The 18,519-nt window shown below is 38.3% G+C and overlaps 2 protein-coding genes across 3 annotated transcripts in view; both read left to right on the top strand.

Moving 5' to 3' along the window:
• LOC137395303 (uncharacterized) overlaps window positions 1-7,978 on the top strand; it is a 39,342-nt gene extending 31,364 nt beyond the window's left edge. For both annotated transcript variants that reach the window (XM_068082195.1, XM_068082193.1), the window contains exons 11-15: window positions 171-1,187; window positions 1,312-1,503; window positions 3,847-4,846; window positions 6,310-6,531; window positions 6,739-7,978. In XM_068082195.1, the coding sequence (XP_067938296.1) occupies window positions 171-1,187; window positions 1,312-1,503; window positions 3,847-4,846; window positions 6,310-6,531; window positions 6,739-7,094 (2,787 nt within the window). In that variant the 3' untranslated portion in view covers window positions 7,095-7,978. The remainder of the gene's footprint in view (window positions 1-170; window positions 1,188-1,311; window positions 1,504-3,846; window positions 4,847-6,309; window positions 6,532-6,738) is intronic.
• A 434-nt stretch (window positions 7,979-8,412) lies between these two features.
• Window positions 8,413-13,226, top strand: LOC137393407 (protein ILRUN-like). Its single transcript, XM_068079954.1, has 5 exons — window positions 8,413-8,680; window positions 9,032-9,192; window positions 11,869-12,066; window positions 12,314-12,657; window positions 13,000-13,226. The coding sequence occupies exons 1-5, from the start codon at window positions 8,511-8,513 to the stop codon at window positions 13,015-13,017; spliced, it is 891 nt and encodes a 296-aa protein (XP_067936055.1). The 5' UTR covers window positions 8,413-8,510; the 3' UTR covers window positions 13,018-13,226.
• The last annotated feature ends 5,293 nt before the right edge of the window (window positions 13,227-18,519 follow it).

The following is an 18,519-nucleotide window of genomic DNA, read 5'->3' as shown; positions in this document are numbered from 1 at the left end:
GACAAGGTGTTACAATAAGCTATTTAAATAAAGTTATGGGCCCATGTAATTTTTTTATTCAATTGTGCCATAATACAGTATTTAGTATTATGTAATACTTAGTAAAGTATTGGTCTAAAAATTAATTAGATGATTGACTCACAATTACATCTTTACTATCTCTTTTGTAGCAACACGGCATGAAACCACCCCATGCTTCATCAGCTTCAATGAAGATGCCATACTCATCTGTAAATGGCACTAACAGTACCTCTTTTCCTCCCCAAAGTACTAATCCCCTTCCGAATCATCCTAGCTGGAATGGCCAGCGGCCTCCTATGCCTGGATACACTGACATTAGGCCCGAGTCTTCTGGAATGTGGGGGCCAGTAGGGCCGACAAACCAAAGTGAACTAGATATTTCACACAATATTGTTCCTGATGAGAATCTTACACCAGAGCAGCGTCAAAACAGAGAAAATGGAATGGCGAGTTTGCGGAAGATTCATGAGATGTTGATGGACCCCCAGATGCAGCAAGTGACTGACTTTAGTCACATAAACATGGCTCAGGACAGACAGGGCCCTGTAGGGCCACACATGCAACATCCAATAGATGATTTTGGAGTTTATGGACCAGGAGGTGCAGGACCACCCATGGGTCCTGGAGGTACTCCAATAGCTTCACGAGGACCTCCTATGAGCCATGCTGGACCGATGGTTGGCCCGAATGGACAGCCAATGCCAGGAGGACCTCCGATGGGACCCGGAGGCCATCCTATGGGTCCAGGAGGACCACCTATTGGACCAGGAGGACCAACTATGGGTCCAGGACCTATGATGGGCCCTGGAGGACAACCGTTGGGGCCAGGAATGATGATGCCCGGACATCCCCATCCCCACTCTCATCATATGAGTGGCACAATGGGCCCAGGTCCAATGTCTGCTGCTGGCCACCCCCATATGAGTCCTAATGGACCTGTACCTCCTCATATGGCTGGGGGACCACATGTGGATATGGGTATGTATTCTGCTGGACCACCAAATATGCCCTCGAAACCCCCTCCACCGTATCAAGCTCCAATGAGTGCACCGGCACCTGAGACTCCTGCACCGAGGACAAGCAAATCTAAAAAACGAAAAAGCAGCACTCAGTCTCCTGCCCCACAGTCTCCTTTGGGGCAGTCTTTGAAATCTCCCAAGTATCAGGTTGGCGCATCATATATTTGCTAGGTTATCCTTCAAACTAAATTATTTAGTTTTTACGAGGACTTCTAGAATGGCTCTCCATTTTGGCTATGTTCTCTTTCTGTAATAGAAGGTTTTGTTGTAGATACCCCCATCTCCTCTCACCGCCACTCCGCAAGGAATTATGCCAGGAATGGGTCCTGGATTTCCAGGATCAGAGCCTGGCATGCCTCCTACTGGCCATTCGCAGATGTACAAAGGGCCTCACGGGTCCGCTCCTCCTCACTCTTCTCAACAGGGCAATCTCATGCAGGCAGGGCCGCCTGAACCATTCCAAGTAACTACTTGACCTCTTTATACCTCTGCCCTCTACTTATTACATGCCTTTATTAGTTCTGTGTACAACATTGTGCTGGTTGATGTGATTAGCCTAAGTATAATAGCATGCAGCATTGCTAATGGAAAGACTTTTTTACCCTCGATACGTTTGCACGGTCAACGTTAAATTCCTCCGTCATCCACCAGAAGTTCTTGTTCAGATTTTCAATGTCATTTCACCGCTAGAATTTAAGATTTTTTCTCACATTTTTGTCTCAAAATCTTTGTTTTATCTATGATAGTGCAGCATTGCGGTCATGCACAAAGACATTTACTCGAATAACAGATATTCTCACATATTTTCTATTCTTCCAAAGGTTTTCTATTGACCTATTTGCTGTAAAACATGAAAAATTCAATCCCTACTATATTTTTAAAGTAGTACAGTCAGATCTCGATCACACTTGCGTCACGTGTCGAAACTATCGTGTTTTGGAGCAAATATTCCCATAAGAATATACTGTGTCTTGTATATTCATTCCATAGCCCCAAACAACAAAAACAAATATTTATATTAATAAATCTCACTTTGTCATCGTGTCTGTCTGTTAGTCTGCATAAACGTTATACGTTTTCACATTTTCTTGAACGATTTTGTCAAAACTTCACATGCATATGCTCCGTGCCATCGAGCCTTTTGCCAAGTTGTTAAACATATTTCGTTTCAAAACCCTGTCTGGTTCCTAAGAGCTAGACTCTTAAAATCCAATCTGATAAAAAACTCATGAAATCGCAATCGCCCTCAATGAACGTGTTCATAAGATTGTTGTCGTGAAAGCTGTGTAACAATGTGCTGAAAATCTACACACGTACTGGGGCTATCTGATTGAACACGTACTGGGGCTATCTGATTGAACACGAAAGGAATTCTGGGAAACGCTGGTCTTACTGCGAGTACTATATAAATTATGTGAAAACTAAATATAAACAGGATGAAGATGTTTTTATTGTTGCCTTATGTTAGAAACATGAATGTACGTGTAGACTCAGCATACATACATACATACATACATACATACATACATACATACATACATACATACATACATACATACATACATACATAGATGTATGATGTATAGCATACATACGTCTATGTATGATGTATAGCATACATACATAGATGTATGTATGCTATACATCATACATAGATGATTCAGCTCTGTTCAGCCTTTATTCTATGCTGATCCTCAGCCTCTACCACTGAATCTACATACGTGTATATGCATGTATAGATTAAATTGTAGAATAGGGATAGATATACGCGTGTAACTTACTTTAACTCACACTGCATATAGTTTAAATCAAATTCACCTTGTTTTTTATTATTTTTACATTTTCTTTCTATTTACTGTTTTCATTTTACTTATAAAACTGTCATGTTTCATAAAATTTCAGATGTGATATGTTGTAAGTTGCCTCATATATACATAGAAATATTTGCTCAAATTTTCTTCTGTTTGTCAAAACATTTGTAAATAAAAAGAATTGGGAGTGGAACTTTGACTGTAAAAGAGGTAGTAGTCATTGTTCGATGCTAGATGTTTCTAAAGAATGTCTCTCGTGTCAGTCCTTGCAAGTTTTCAACTACAGACCCATGTTGAAAAGAAACTTTAGATATAACAATCATTAAAAAGTGTTACTACTCCCCTCTGAAAATATGCTTTTTTTGTTTGACGAAAAAATATGCTTTCAGGTAAAAATCATATATTGTTGTAGTGGAGGAATCTGTTCAGTGTTTTAACAAATTTCTCTATGGCTCAGAATTATCCAGTTTTTATTTATGTAGCCAAATATCTTTTATGTGAAAGGAACAGTAATGATATTCTCTCATCTAGAAGATAGGAGTTTATGTGACACATCTAAGAACCGTCAATACTGATGCACTTGCACTGAAGGTCTGCCTTTCGGAATACCATACATGCAATTTGAGCGCTAGAATTTAAGCTTTGAAGTTACCAGTACTATACGTGTTCCCTATCGACAGTCGACCTTTTAAGTTTCTGGCTCTTTTTCAACTTTTCATCTTCTAGGCATTGCATAAAGATTGTTGAAACATACACGAATACCGTTACGTAAGGCGAATTTTTTTTAGTAAAATGTTTTAGGTGTTTTTTTGCGTGGATGTGCCCCAAAATTTTAAAAATCTCACGTAACATTTTTATTTTTGGATTGCAATAGTTACAGGGACAACTCATCACTTGTCGGGTTCACGAGGGGCGCATGTTCTTGCCGATTCTTTCAATGATGTTGTGCTATGCCACATAATGTCTCCACTCCACATTTCCTACTTTACTTTCAGGGTCACCCAGCATCAGGCTCAGCTTCACACAAACCACCTCCAAGTTACTCTCAGTCTACAAACAACAAAAGGGGCCTCGAAAGTATGGCTACGCCTCCCGCTCAAAAACAGTACTATACTCAGTTTGAGAATAAAGAATTAAGGATTATTAAACAGCCGAATACTGCATACCAAAGTCCAGATTCCACCGAGTCAAACCAGTTTGGTGCCCAATCTGGGAGACATCCAGGTCCCGGAAGTCCGATGAACTCTCATTCTAACCTAAAGATTACCTCGTCCACACTAGCCAACCTGGCTAAGGGAGTCGAGCAAATACAGCAGAATATGGTAGAAGGTGGGCCTTTTAGGGATCTACAGCAGCAGCCCGGTCCACAACCTGGCCAGCAGCCTGCGCAACAGCCGGGTGTCACACCGGCTATAGCGTCTGGTCCTGTACCTATGTCGAGTTCTGCTAACCAGTCGTCCGCAGGTCCTAATGCCATACCTGCTACTAGTGGGAGTGCTCAGCCAAGTGTCAACAACACATTTGTAAATGCGCACATGTCAATTGGACAGGTTAACATTCAAAATGTTAATGCATCCCAGCAGCACGCAGGCTTTGACAGCGCAGGAAGGCCTACACAGATGCAACAAAATGTTGATGTGACAATGAACACCGGAGGTATGACTTCCGGAGCTCCTCACTTTTCGAGTGAAGAACCTAACTTTCCACCTACTAACCCATCAACTACCAACTCTGTTAAAGTGCAGGCAAAGGGTGGCAACACATTACAGTACCTTCCAGTCAGCCATCCAGCAGCGCTGCCTCCAGCTAATGAGCCAGTTGTGCAAAAACCACAATCCTTTGACTTTGGAAGAAATGAGTCATTTGCGACACCCCTACCAAACCTAGATAGTAAAACGCCTACCTCCAAGATCAGTTACTATCCAGATAACTCACGGTTGCCACCACCCCCACCTCAGCGGCTGCCACAATCTGTAAACTGCAGCATTCCACAAGGTGGGGCAGCAGTGATGCTCTTACTCTTTTATATGCGTGTAGTTAGCAGGCTTGTCACCTACTCATTCAAGTTTCATCTGGTTTCTATTACTGGTAATATGGGTATTTCAATTTCGGGCTGAAATCCTTATGGTAGGCCTACTTATTTACTGTGCTTTATCGGCACACCTGACTTTATCGACACACCTGACTTTATCGACACACCTGACGATTTCTCACAGCGAGCTAAACTGCCACGGTACTCGTATATATAATAGAGATAACCCTATTCGTCGTTTTCTTTCCCAAGTGCAGCGAGAGAAAAATTGATATTTATTAGCCTACCCACAAGTTTTGAGCACTGACTTGACACTTTACGTTACATGAAATTTTTTATATTGTACGAAGCAAAAACTTTACATTAATTATTTACTTTATGTGGAATTTATGTTATAGGAGGTGTATGTTATAGGAGGTGTATGTTATAGGAGGTGTATGTTATAGGAGGTGTATGTTGTAGGAGGTGTATGTTGTAGGAGGTGTATGTTGTAGGAGGTGTATGTTGTAGGAGGTGTATGTTGTAGGAGGTGTATGTTATAGGAGGTGTATGTTATAAGAGGTGTATTTTATAGGAGGTGTATTTTATAGGAGGTGTATGTTATAGGAGGTGTATGTTATAGGAGGTGTATGTTGTAGGAGGTGTATGTTGTAGGAGGGGTATGTTGTAGGAGGTGTATGTTGTAGGAGGTGTATGTTATAGGAGGTGTATATTATAGGAGCGTTTACTGTATTTCTAACAGCAAATAATCTTTACTATAATAAGAGCCGTGTCCTTCCACCTGTCCAAAGCCATGTTAGGAAAAAGATTGCCTTACACGGGAATCAAACTCGGGGCCTCATATTCAAAGACATGTACACTTTTAATAGCGACACAAGCTACTGAGCCAGTGTTGATGTCAACATTGATTAGCCAATGCACAGTCACGACACAGTTAGCATAGCTGCTACACTTCCAACATTTTCTAGGCTAGACCATTTGTTTTCTATCATCCAGTTGCATCAACAACAGTAATGTTGCTGATGCCACTGGATGACACCGATAAATAAAAACACCGATCTTCACAGATCGTTGTCTTTATTTATCGACATTCAACAAGTCCTATCTTTACCAAAATTGAAACTATGATAATTTTCTCTTAAAAATAGATGATCGCTGCTACGTGTATCTGTTTGCATGAATTAGGTTTTAAGCGGACAAGCTCTAGATTTTCAAGCTATATGTAATATTGTAGAGTTGTAGCCGTTTCCAGTTTATGCCACTCTTAAAAGTTGATCATGCATAGTATCTGCTGGGTTATGCAGAGATATTGATGAAAGCAAATTTTTATCCTCGTGTTCTATTTACGGATCGCTTATTCTGTTTGTCAAATTCTATTCCATACAGGCCTGTATATACACCATTGCAATTGCTTGTCATTTTGTAGCACACAACCATGCTGGGTTGCCACAGTACTCGGGCATGACGATGCACCCGACACCAGCACCTCACATGTCACCCGGAATGCCTCCTAGCCATGCTCCACCCATGTCCCAGTTTACTAGTGCCCATCCGAACATGCCTCCTGTGAGCAGTGTTTACAGTCCACCCTCTGGCTTATATGGTCCGATGGCTCCACCCCTTGGACAGGAAGCACCTCCTAACATAGGTATGTCATATGTGCTAGAAACTGGTGTTGGTAATAGATGATTGGGAAATTTGTGTATGCTTCAAGAGGTTAGCGTATAACATACCAATGTGCAATAGCAGGATGTATGGTTGTGGCTAGCTTGACTGCTGGGAAAACCTTAGCATTGTTGCCTGTCTCTATCCAGGGTTATGCAAATGTTAAGCCTGTCGATATTTTATTCTCAAGGTATGATGGATCCAATGCATTCTCCTCACGGACATCCAGGCGCACCAATGATGATGGGACATATGCCTCCTCACCAGGGAGCTCACATGCCTGCTCACCCTGCCATGATGCCCCAATCGCACTCTCCTTTCAACCCTCCTGGGCCGATGGATTTTTCTCCCGCACCCCATGGCGCGCATCCGGGATTTCCTGGAGACTTTCCACCAGGAGCAGGTCATATGGGCATTTCGAGGCAAATATCTCATCCAGGGCACCCTGGTATGCCTCCTCAGCACATGATGATATCTCCGCAAGGAGCGCCCTATGTGAATGGGCCTGGACCCGGTACGAGTCCATACATGATGGGTGGCATGTAGGCTTGTGCGCGTAGACAAGCCTTGCTGTACATAATGTATATAGTGTGATTTATTGTAGTTATTTGTAATGAAGTCATCTCTCTTAGACTCAATACTTTTTACTTACTATTTATGTCTCTTTGTACATATTGTGACTGCCTATTCTCAAGTATTTATCGTAGCTCTACCGATTTTTGGTATTAAATTATGCTTTGTCTTGTCTTTGAATATATTTTTTCAGTTAGGCTTTTCTATAATTCAAAATTTCCCCTTTTACTTAACTTATTTGCCGAGACAACTATTGTTGTACCTTTATTTGAACTACACAATAACCACAAAGTTAGAATTCGCAGGAAATCTTGTTCTTGCATTGTACAATAACTGTGTTGATTGTATTTAATCATTATCTGCAAATACCGAAGACTTGTTACACTAATTTGTATTCTCATTTTTTACTGCTCCATGTATATTTTTACCGTCAGGGACGCATCGAGGGTGTGACACCCTGAATCGTCTTTTTATTTTATTGACATTTATCTGTGGGCCATTTAGCTCAGCGTTGGTATTTTTATTATTAGCATGGATTCAAACATCCATTCTTTTTGCGTTGGTTTACTTCATATACTGTAGAGATGAACAATGAGTACAGACATTTCATGTTATTCAATGTCATTTGTATTATTACACATATATGTATATCAGTTGTGCCCATAATTATTCACGCTGACATGATTATTTTTGTGAATATCTCGATGTTACCTACTTAAGGTTTGCCATGACGTGAAGTTGTACAACAGAATGCAGTTTTTCCTGTTGTTTATAGCAGTTTTTGTATTATAGATTTAGTATTTTGATTCGCTATAAAATACCAAATACTTGTATAGAAAATAGAATACAAAATCAAAGTTAATAGAATGATGGGCTAGTACTACTTATATGGATGTTCATGGCGCTGTAGGTAGGAAGGTGTGATAATTTCAAGCATAAGCTCATGCAATATATTTGCACTCGAGTTTTTGCAACAATATTTTCAATGTTAAATTCTTTTCACCTGATAATTTCTGCGTGTACGTTATATATATATTAGTATAAAGAATAAAGGAGGCTAGATAATGCGTGGTATGTAGTGTTCAGCCTGTACAAACTGCCCTGAAATGCCTTATAATTACGATCTTGTTTTAGATATGTTATCTTCTCCCACTGATTACGAGTAAAAGAACACAACTCTGATATCGTAAACTTCGCCAATAATTACCATTTCCTGTGACGTAGTTTATGCCGCAGGTTTTTCACACCAACGCTACCACTCGTACGCATCACTAGATCTGCGTACCGCATTTCAGGGCCATTAAGTAGGAAATCGACTTTCCAACTTGTATCGAATATTGGTATCATGTCTCTATATACGTAATGGAGTAATAACTGTCTCAAGTGCGGATGAACTTTCTAAAAATGGATGTCGACAATGATATTGACGGTCAACTAATGCAACAATTTCTTTCCATGGGAACTCAGGATCGAGAAGTTTTAGTATCCGAATTTCAACGTTTACTAGGAAATCAACTGAATCCTGAAGCGTGTACATTTTTTCTTGATATGAACAATTGGTAAGTTTCTTTAAAAACTTAGTGCATAAATCTAAGCCAAGAAGTTTTCAAGTTATTTCTAACGATAATGTGTTCTGTCTGCAGCATTGTTAAAATTGCGTCATAATGCATTTACACTGTATGTGGTGTTGCTGCTATGAATTTGTGTAATTAGTGTGTAAGCAAATCTTTCCGAAATACGCTTCTGAGTTTTGTATCTGGGATTCAGGGTGCTTGCGCATTTAAGTGAAGAGTTCTGTTGATTTCATCTGAAGTAGAACCATTCATGCTCCGAATCTTTAACTCAGTTTATAGCTTTATTTGCTTAGATTGGTCTTGATACCTCTTATTAATAATTAGTTGTTTTTACAGGAATCTGCAAGCTGCCATCGGTTCCTACTATGATTACGAACAGCAAACTGATCTGATTCCTCTTCCTTCCATGTCCTTTGTTAAAGATGTTACCATTGGGGAAGGTGAATCCGTACGACCCAATGTTAACTTTATCAAAACATGGCGAATAAAAAACACAGGTATAGTTGTAACTTCCAGTGTTTCCCAGTGCCAGTGTTCTTGGCGTTATTGCGTCTACTCAGCTAACTTTATGATGTTTGACATTGCTGTAATACTGGCTTTGCATAAATAGTCAAGCCGCTAATGGAACTGTTATTTCCAGTAAATTTAGTAGACTAGGCTTTCTGCTCCTAAATTTTTCATATGTAAGCTGCTGAGCTTTGAGTGTAATAACTTTTCAAAGCTTTTGTTGTACTTGATCACTTTATTATGTAGCTTTGCTCCAGAAAGCTAAATGCTTGATTTGTAAGTTTGTGCAATTATACTCTGTAAAACTATTATCACGCAGAGTCACTGATCTCAAGCTGTTCTTAAGTTAGCCAGGCTTTTTACCAATTTAGCAGTTTACCCATATGCTGCTAATACTGACTTTCCATGCTTCAAATGGATTTGGAGTTTCACTGCGAACTTTTGACTTCTACTCCGAACGATAGAAACGATAAATTCACAATGGATTTGACCGTGAGCAATTCGACCGTCGCATTCGCAGTGAGACTACTATTGGATGTCACAGAAATGCTTACTGCCGATGGATTCGAATTGATAATACCCAATTAAGCTCTCCCCAATGAAGGTAAAAAAATTCAGCGCATTTCATCGCACTACCACGCATGTTTATTCTAACTACTGTTGCCAACGATAGGTTGCTCCTACGACAATGATGAGGTAGGCCTAATTACTTTTTTATTACCTTATTCATTAAATACCGTGAAATCTCTAATTGAACGCCATGGCACTCTATTTTTCAACATGTACTCTATAGTGGCGGTCAATTGGAGGCAGCGTTCAAATAGAGGCTGTCGGTCTATTTTTAACTGGCTCGTCAGATTTTTTGGAAGATAAATTTAGCCCTATTACGTGCGAAACCAATGTCGCCTATAAATGTGCATCAAGAAACCGAGAAATATCTCTGCCAGTTGATATCTATTGCTTGCAATTGACCTGCAATGATATTATAGCGGACTTTTCTACTGATCAGTTGATATTATGGGCTCGTAAAGATCAGATACTGTCAAAGTGGCGGTTAAATGGAGATGGCGTTCGATCGGAGAGTGGCGGTCTATTTTTCAACCGTTCTCTGTTTGGACCCAATTTTTCAACCCAATAGAGGTGATATTTAATTAGAGGTTTTAAGGTAACTGAACCTACCGTTTTACATATTCCTACTGCACTGGTTCCGACCTCTCCCTAGGCTTAACCCTTCTAGCATAAAAAAAGTTTTGTTTTACTAAAAGCAATTTTGCATGATGCGACCTTTGAAGTCACAACTGTATAGCAGGTAGTAAATTCTGTTGCTGCTTTGTAATACAAGCGGAATGCCCGGCGTTGCACGGGTATTAAAAATCAGCTTATAGACAGTGATAGGTAATGCAGTCGCCTGCCACTTGCTATTAGTCTGGCACTATGCGAATGGCTAATTTGCGTAAACTTACTAATAAGAGCCCTGAGAACAAGCATAAAATGATGTTGCGCCATGATGCAGAGCCAGAGCGATATGCGTGTTTGTACCCTCATAGCAACATATATCGCCCAATGAATCCATCAATTTCGCGTAGCTCAAAGGTTTAGCATATTTTCTGGGGAAAGGGAATTTCCGAGATCAAATTTTCTGTGATACGGGTTCTTCATTCTAATATTTTAATAGCTATATCTTGACAAACCGAATCGCATACATCCAAACTGAGATTTATATATAAAGATTGAGGAATATTAATATTAGTAATAATTAAAAAAATTCTGATCAGGTATCCTGGCATACTTAGTGCAACAAACATGCAAAGCGTGAATTGAAAAGTAACTGTGACCCGAAAGTGAGTTTACTTTAACAAGCTCTGTTTTGAGAAGTACATCGCTAGTCTTGGAAAAATCGATAAAGAGCAACTCTGAATCGTTGAAACGTTAAGGTGTACGAATTCATCGGCATAGGCGAACTCCGAATCTACTCGAAGCATGGAAACCCAGTGTACGTGAAGTTATAAATGGTGTGGTTTTCTGAGGGCAGGATTTTCACACTGAGTCGACTAAGCCCGGTGCTCTAGAAATGTCATAAATTCTTTACTATTGGTAAATTGTATTCGCTCGCAACTGTTCCATGCCTAGTTGCTATATCTTATAAACAAACTATTTGCATTGCATAAATAAGGAATGGTTTTGTATGCGACTGACGTAAATATAAGCAATTACCAAATAATATTTAGTCTGTCTACTGATTGGCTATTTCAAGTTAGCCAGCGCTATGTTTCTGGTGATGTAGATGATTTATTTTATGGTTTGAATTATATCATTTACACATTCCAATTTTTTTTGCAATGAAGTCACTCTCACCAGAACTCGGCAGGAATTATTATAACATGATAGGATTTGCGGTACATGACTAAGATGTTAGTCCTTTTACTGGTGGTCACTTTAGCAATATTTTCATATCACATGATGGCTATATCAATTGTTTTATTGTACATTAGAAACTTGACATTTGCAACAGTTTTGGATTAAAACCAGGAAAAAAACCTCAAATTTGGAGGCTATTTAAATAAAATGAATTGTTTGTCAAATGAAAGTTTTAAAAAACATTCCCATTCAGAAACTCGATTGCATGAAGTAAGACTGACTACTCTACGTTTGTGTATGATAAACAGGCTTAAACTCTTGGCCATCCGGATGCTGCCTAAAGTTTATTATGGGTTACCAGCTCGGAAGTCGAGAAAAGGTTGCAGTGGATGCACTAGCCGCAGGCAATGAATCTGATGTAAGCGTGCCTATGGTAAGCCCAAGTACAGACGGCATGTATCATGGCCAATGGCGTATGTCCACTTCGACTGGCACTCTCTTTGGTGGTGAGTAACTCAGGGTTTCAGAAGATGGTTGTTTAACTTGTTTATTTGGTATTCATCAGCGAATGCTGACAAGGATCAAGGTTGTATGATACGTAGCTTTTTGTAGAATGAAAATCATTAGTATTCCATAAGACGTTTGAAAAGTGTTGAATGTGATGGCGGAGTGAGTAGCCCTGTGTTGATATTCCAGTTTAAAATATGTTGCATGTTATCGACTCAAGTCAGATGAACCATACCTTTTCTGCAGATACTATCTGGGTGATACTTCAAGTCTCAGAGACCGGCGTGTTGGATATAACTCAAGAAATGTCAAGATGTGGGGGTGACTTGGGAAATTCTAGATCAACTCCTATGACAAATATAGATGAAACCTATAATCCATTTAAATCTCCCCATAAAAGTACATTACATTCATGTGAAGGCAACACATTATTAACGTGCACTTCGATGCCTAGTATAGTTGACAGTGCAGCAGTCATATGCTCCACGACAAATTCGACGACTGCCGTGTCTACCGCCACTAGCAGCCTTTCTCCTATCACAACCTCGTCATTTAATGGCGCTTCTTGTCCCATTAATTATCAGATAAAGGTGGGTATGCAGTAATGGTGCTATCAAATTGCTTTCCAAAAATAATATCTTATTCTAGTACAGAATAAGATATTATTTTTCTTATGCTTTCCAAAATAATCGTATGCTGGTACAGCATTGATGCCACTGTTCTCATCGCGACTTTGCAAGCTTCGCAATAGTGAGATAAAAGATTTGCATTTTTTGCCAAAACCTATCCTTTACACGTGAAAAAAATCATGGGTTTCTAAAGGGTAGTTTAGTTAGTATTCCCTAATGATAATCAACATTTTTTGAACTGCACCACATAGCAACAATAATAGTGAATAAGTAACTCATAAACATGATCTGCTGATGTTATAGGAAGAAGATATGCAATAGCATTCTCAGCTCTGTCCTATCGCAATGGCCTGTCTCATCTGTTCCAGCTTTACATTCATATCGGGACAGGAAAGACTGCCACATATCAATTTAGTATTTGTGAATTGTGCATATTAAAAGTATATTGAGATTGAATAGTCTTGTTTCTGAGAAGTTTGTATTTTTTACATTGTTATATCAAAATCTCAATACAGACACGAAGATGTTCATTGTTGCTCAACTACATGGATCATGAGCACACGACTTACTAATAAAATAATAATAGTTCTCTGCTGTAGTACTCTTAAACCATCAGACTGAAAAGCTAGCAAAACACTTTCAATATGATAATTTGCGTTCTTTATGGAGACCCATAGGTGCATCTCCTAGCTGACATTGGTTGCCAGTTGTAATGTCTAGTTCTTTTTAAGACGGTCTGGCTTTTCAGGTGTATGTAACGATTTATTGAATGTAATCCTCACGATAGCCCATTTTATAGGCTAGCCTTGTTATTAATAGGTATAAACTTTATTTACACCAATCAATGCTGTTTTGAGCAAATTAGACTATGAGACAAAAAAATAATAAAGTGGAGTAAATTAGGTGTATTGAGAAAGCTCTTTTTGCATTGCGATGTTCTATAATGTATATTGGCAAGATGTTGGTGTCTGGTATAAGGCATGACTTTTTGGGATGTATAGCGAATGGTCAGGCAGATTGGAGATAGGATTAGAGTATTTTGTACAACAAATATTTTATAAGACATTTAGCTCCTCAGCATTAAGGGCTATTAAACGCTGGTCATAGCTATCCATGTCGGGCAGCTTAGCCATGAAGCATAATTTTTGAAATCGGTCTAATTTTTCTTTATCAGTTTTCGTTACAAAGAGATACCAGCTTGGAGCAGCGTAAGTCAAAATGGACAATATACGATTTTGGTAAAAAAAGTGATAGAGTTTTTTGTTTTACACCTATCTTTTTGAGCTGAATTAGAACGTGAGTTGATGGTCTAGTTTTTGAGATGATATAGTCAACATGGCTTGAAAATGGTAAATGATCGTCTATTTTTATGCCTAGAAGCTTGACACTGTCACTATTTTATGTTCACATTGTTTATGGTGATAAAAGGGCTGCATATAGTTTTTCTGAGGATAAAATTGATAGATTGTAACTTGGCAGTTTTCAGAGTTGTGGTGTTCTGTTAACACCAAATTGATGCATGATCTGATGCTTGGTGTGGTGGGTTTTAACAAGTAAATGATGTTATTGATTTAGTCTTGGATGATTCGGTGACTGACACTCCATATCGCTTCACATGGGTTATGACATACAAGGTAGTGTCATCAGCAGCATACCTTCAATGTTTGACACTTGGTTTAATGTCATGCCTAAAAACATTCCATAACGAAGGACCCAAAATGGTTCCTTGCAGTGATGGAACTCTGGTCTTTCAGTGTTCGTACGATGAAGTGCAGCCTCCATAGTTTACTGTTTGCATACAGTCTGTGAAGAAACTTTACAGTCGATCACCAGGAATGTGTTGGTACCAAGGGTGGGCAATTTTCCAACAGATGCATGGAGCAACATCTCGTCAAAAGCCTTGCTGAAATCCAACAACAAAGCTTGTATCGCCAATGTCTCTTCACTATTAATATCATAGCATATATCAGATGTGAACTTGGCTAGAGCATCTGTAGTGTTAAGTTTCATGGTACATGTACAAGCAAATTGGTTAGTTGGTGTAGAAAGACCTTCAATGAGCTGGGAGATATTAGTTTCAGCAATATTTCCAAGATGGAAAAGAAGAGATACAGCTCTTAATTGCTTGAAGCTTTGTGATGATTTCACTTTATTTATTACTATCACCTCAGATTTTTTTCCAAAATGCTGGAAATATACCGTCTTGAAGAATACTATTTATAATGTCTGTCATTGGCTCAGCAAAAAAATGGTCAGTGTCTAATCATCTAGTCATAATTAGATCATGAGACCCATACTTTCTGCCAAATAGTGCGAAAAATTTCTGCAGCATTTTTCGATTATCACAGGTGACCAACAGGCTCATCATGTTTATCAAAGGATGATATGTACTCCTTCGAGCTAAGGTTAAAAAATTAAGAGAATTATTACAGTAAGTTTTGAGATATCAGTGCTCAAAGTGACAGCATTACAATGATGATGAAATAGACGCGTAAGAACAAAAGACATGGTTTTATTGAATGAGTGAAGTATATTTGTGAAAATATTTCGACGATTGAGGTTGCATGAAAGTGTAAACAGAAGCCTTCATGTTCAACTACGTCCCATTTGAGCCATTTTGAGAGAAATTCCAACCTACGGCGTTTTCGTGATGGCTACGATTAACTGGCCGTTTTTGAGCTTTTAAGAACTTGTAATCACATTTCCACATATTTTGCACTCACAACACTGCAGAGTAAGACATGGTGAATCTTTCGATACCAAATAACTGTAATGCGAATTTTGTTGCAAGTCAACCTTTAAGCTTACATGATGGTAGTTTTGAGAAAACCTTTCAAGGATCCTTTTTTGTGTGCTCTTTTCTTAGCTGTCGATAACTTGCAAATAAGTGGTGAGGTGATTAATGATCAACCTTGTGGCACCAGAATAGTCAGCTCTAGACTATGTCTGTTCAAAATATTAGTCACATTTTTTATGTAAGAGGTCAACCTGTGCATCTACTGAGTCAGATGTAAATAACTTAATTCAGCTGACAGATTACAATTCATTTGTGACAGCAATTTTAGACACTAGCGTAATTAAACGTTTCTTGATCATAGTAGGACCCTATATCTTGGAGGGGCAAAATGATTGCCAGATACTCATTAGATAGAATAAGTGGTAGAAGCAATCAACCAGATTTATGTATTCTGTCGGTGAAAATAAGATCAAGCATTTTATTTTCTGTTACTGGAAAGACGACTATCTGCTCTACTGGAAGAATGTTTGTGATCACGCTTACGTCCAGATCATTAAAATTCAGAGCTAAAAATAATTTAGATGTTGGGTATTTTCTGAGATATTTGAGATGCTTGAAATGATATGATTAATAGTTTTATCCTTTTCAGAGTTCTTAAGGTCAGGAGGGCGGTATAGTACTGAGTATATATTCGGTGTATGGTTTAACTGTTGTAAAAGCAGCCTGAATGTTGTTACGGATCTATTCAAGTATTCACTCAGCTTTAGAACTGAGTGATTATCTCGCCGTAAAGTACAACACCACCACCAATTCGTTTATTACCTCTGTGACATGTACTGTGTAGTTGAAATTCATCAATATTATAAAGATGTTCCTTTTTTCATCGAGCCACAATTCGGTAAGCATTATAATATCATAACTCTTTGATAGTTGCTTTAATTCGTTATGTTTATCTCCATGGAGAGACCTGACATTGTGAATGAAATCAGATGGCAGAGTACAGATAGAGACACTGTTAGAGTTAAAAATGTTTTCACTGTAATCATTACCTAGTCAGGCATGAACAGATAGAGATTCGACCGAGTTAGCATTGAATCTTGAAGCGACAACATTTTGTAATTTTTTAAAAACCTGACATTCACTAGAAGATGATCTATGTTGACTATTACAATTCACACATTGAGGAACATCTATGCCTACATTGCTATGGTATGGTTTTCCATAGTTGTAAATGTGGTTTTCCACAGACTTATCATTTGGACAGGAGGATGCAGTATGTTTGAAATGGTGACAATTGTAGCATCTAGTGACAGAAGACTGGTTATATTCTTCAACAATAAAATCAAACCATTTGTTCTCACTTTATGCTTGATGGTCTTTGCAGACATTCGGGTGAGTTAAACGTTACCTTGAAGGCTCTTGTTAGTTTTCTCACCCTGGAGATTCTAAAGACTGAAGTAACATAAAACCTTCTACGTTCAAGATTTTCCTTGATTCAATCATCTCTGATAAGTAGTCGCACTCCTTTAAAGATGTGATTGCGCCAAATTTTAGTTGATTCTAACAAAAAGTATCGATGTTTTTTTACCATTTGAGATGTTGTTTGTTGTTTTAGGCGATCTCACTGTCAAGACATTTGAAGATTGAAATCAACAAAAATTTGTCACGGTAAAAACGCTCAGAAAAAAAACATGCCCAGACTTACCCAAAATGATGTATGTAGTGAGGCAGCCTGTCTGTATCTTTCGTATTCACATCGGTTATTGCGATAAGAGACGAGTCCTACGCGGCTCTATTGACATATATTTTATTTTGTATTTGCTCATGTTGGCTAGAATAAAATTTTAAATCTAGCTACAGATACATAATTATAAATGTCCCAAACCCCTCAAATAATGGTAATTGAAAATTTATCATATTATTATCCCCTAAATGCTGTGTAAACAGCAGAGTACCAACTAAGATTCTGCCAGTCTGCGGTAACTAGACTGCCGAGTTAACTTATTTCATCGCGGCCTTTGTATTAGCGAAGTTGTAAATTGCTACCCACACCGGAAACTAGCTACTAGATAAAATAAGCAAGCCGCATCTTTGAAAAGAATATGTTCGAATATACGGTGAAACCATGTCATGTATAGTCAATGTTATCTAGTCATTATTAGTATCAATTTTAGAAAAAAGTTTACTGGTCACAATTGATTAGTTGATTCAAGTACAAAACGAATTGTTTTTTGATTTGACCAAAATAGTGAACGCAAAATGTCAATTTCTTTGAAATCGATCAATCCACCGATTCTGGCAAAGGGTTAATAAAGCCATTCTTGCGCCTGGTTGGGGGTTTGTGGCGTGGACTCACTTGTTTCACTTAGTAATGTGGAGAAAAACATTTTTTGAGTAGTTCTTAATATTTGGTGAGTTGGAATTGAGTTGAGCTATGCCAAAGTACCTGTCAATACATCTCTGATTACACTTCATAAATCCATTCATCAGACAAGATTTTGGCACAAGTGACAACGGGGCTATAATGTATTCAATATGTTCTGCAAATCACGTTTTGCATTATCTTTAACATTATTTTATATAATTTTTACAAACCAACAAATTTTCATCTCAGCAAAAGGTTTTCATTAAAAACACCCATCCAAGTTGTGGCCACTAACATAGTTTCAGCTTATAATAGGTCAAATTACTCTACTGCAGTAAACTCCAACTCTATATGTATCATATCTGAATATTTGTTGAAATACTTGAAAGCAAAGAAATCAATTATTCTATTATTGAAAAGCTAAAGGCTATATTTTTATCATTCATTAAAGCTTTTTGATACGTATGCTTTTATCTAGCTACAAAACTAGCAAGTTGATATATAAATGAAATCATATTCTGTACTCCTCAGTCTAATCTCAAGTTACGAATAAACTACTACTGTTATTCAAACGCTGGAAGGACTCAGTATTTCAAACCTTTGAAATAACCACATTATAAACTTCAAGCTATTGAGAAACAACCGAAGTTTTTGGCGACAAGGACTAAAACCTACAGGTAAAACAGGAGTACTTGTTTACACTTGTTTACATCATATGATA

Source organism: Watersipora subatra, chromosome 4 (assembly GCF_963576615.1).
Source record: "Watersipora subatra chromosome 4, tzWatSuba1.1, whole genome shotgun sequence".
Lineage (NCBI taxonomy): Eukaryota > Metazoa > Bryozoa > Gymnolaemata > Cheilostomatida > Watersiporidae > Watersipora > Watersipora subatra.
This window is presented reverse-complemented; position numbering and strand designations above follow the sequence as displayed.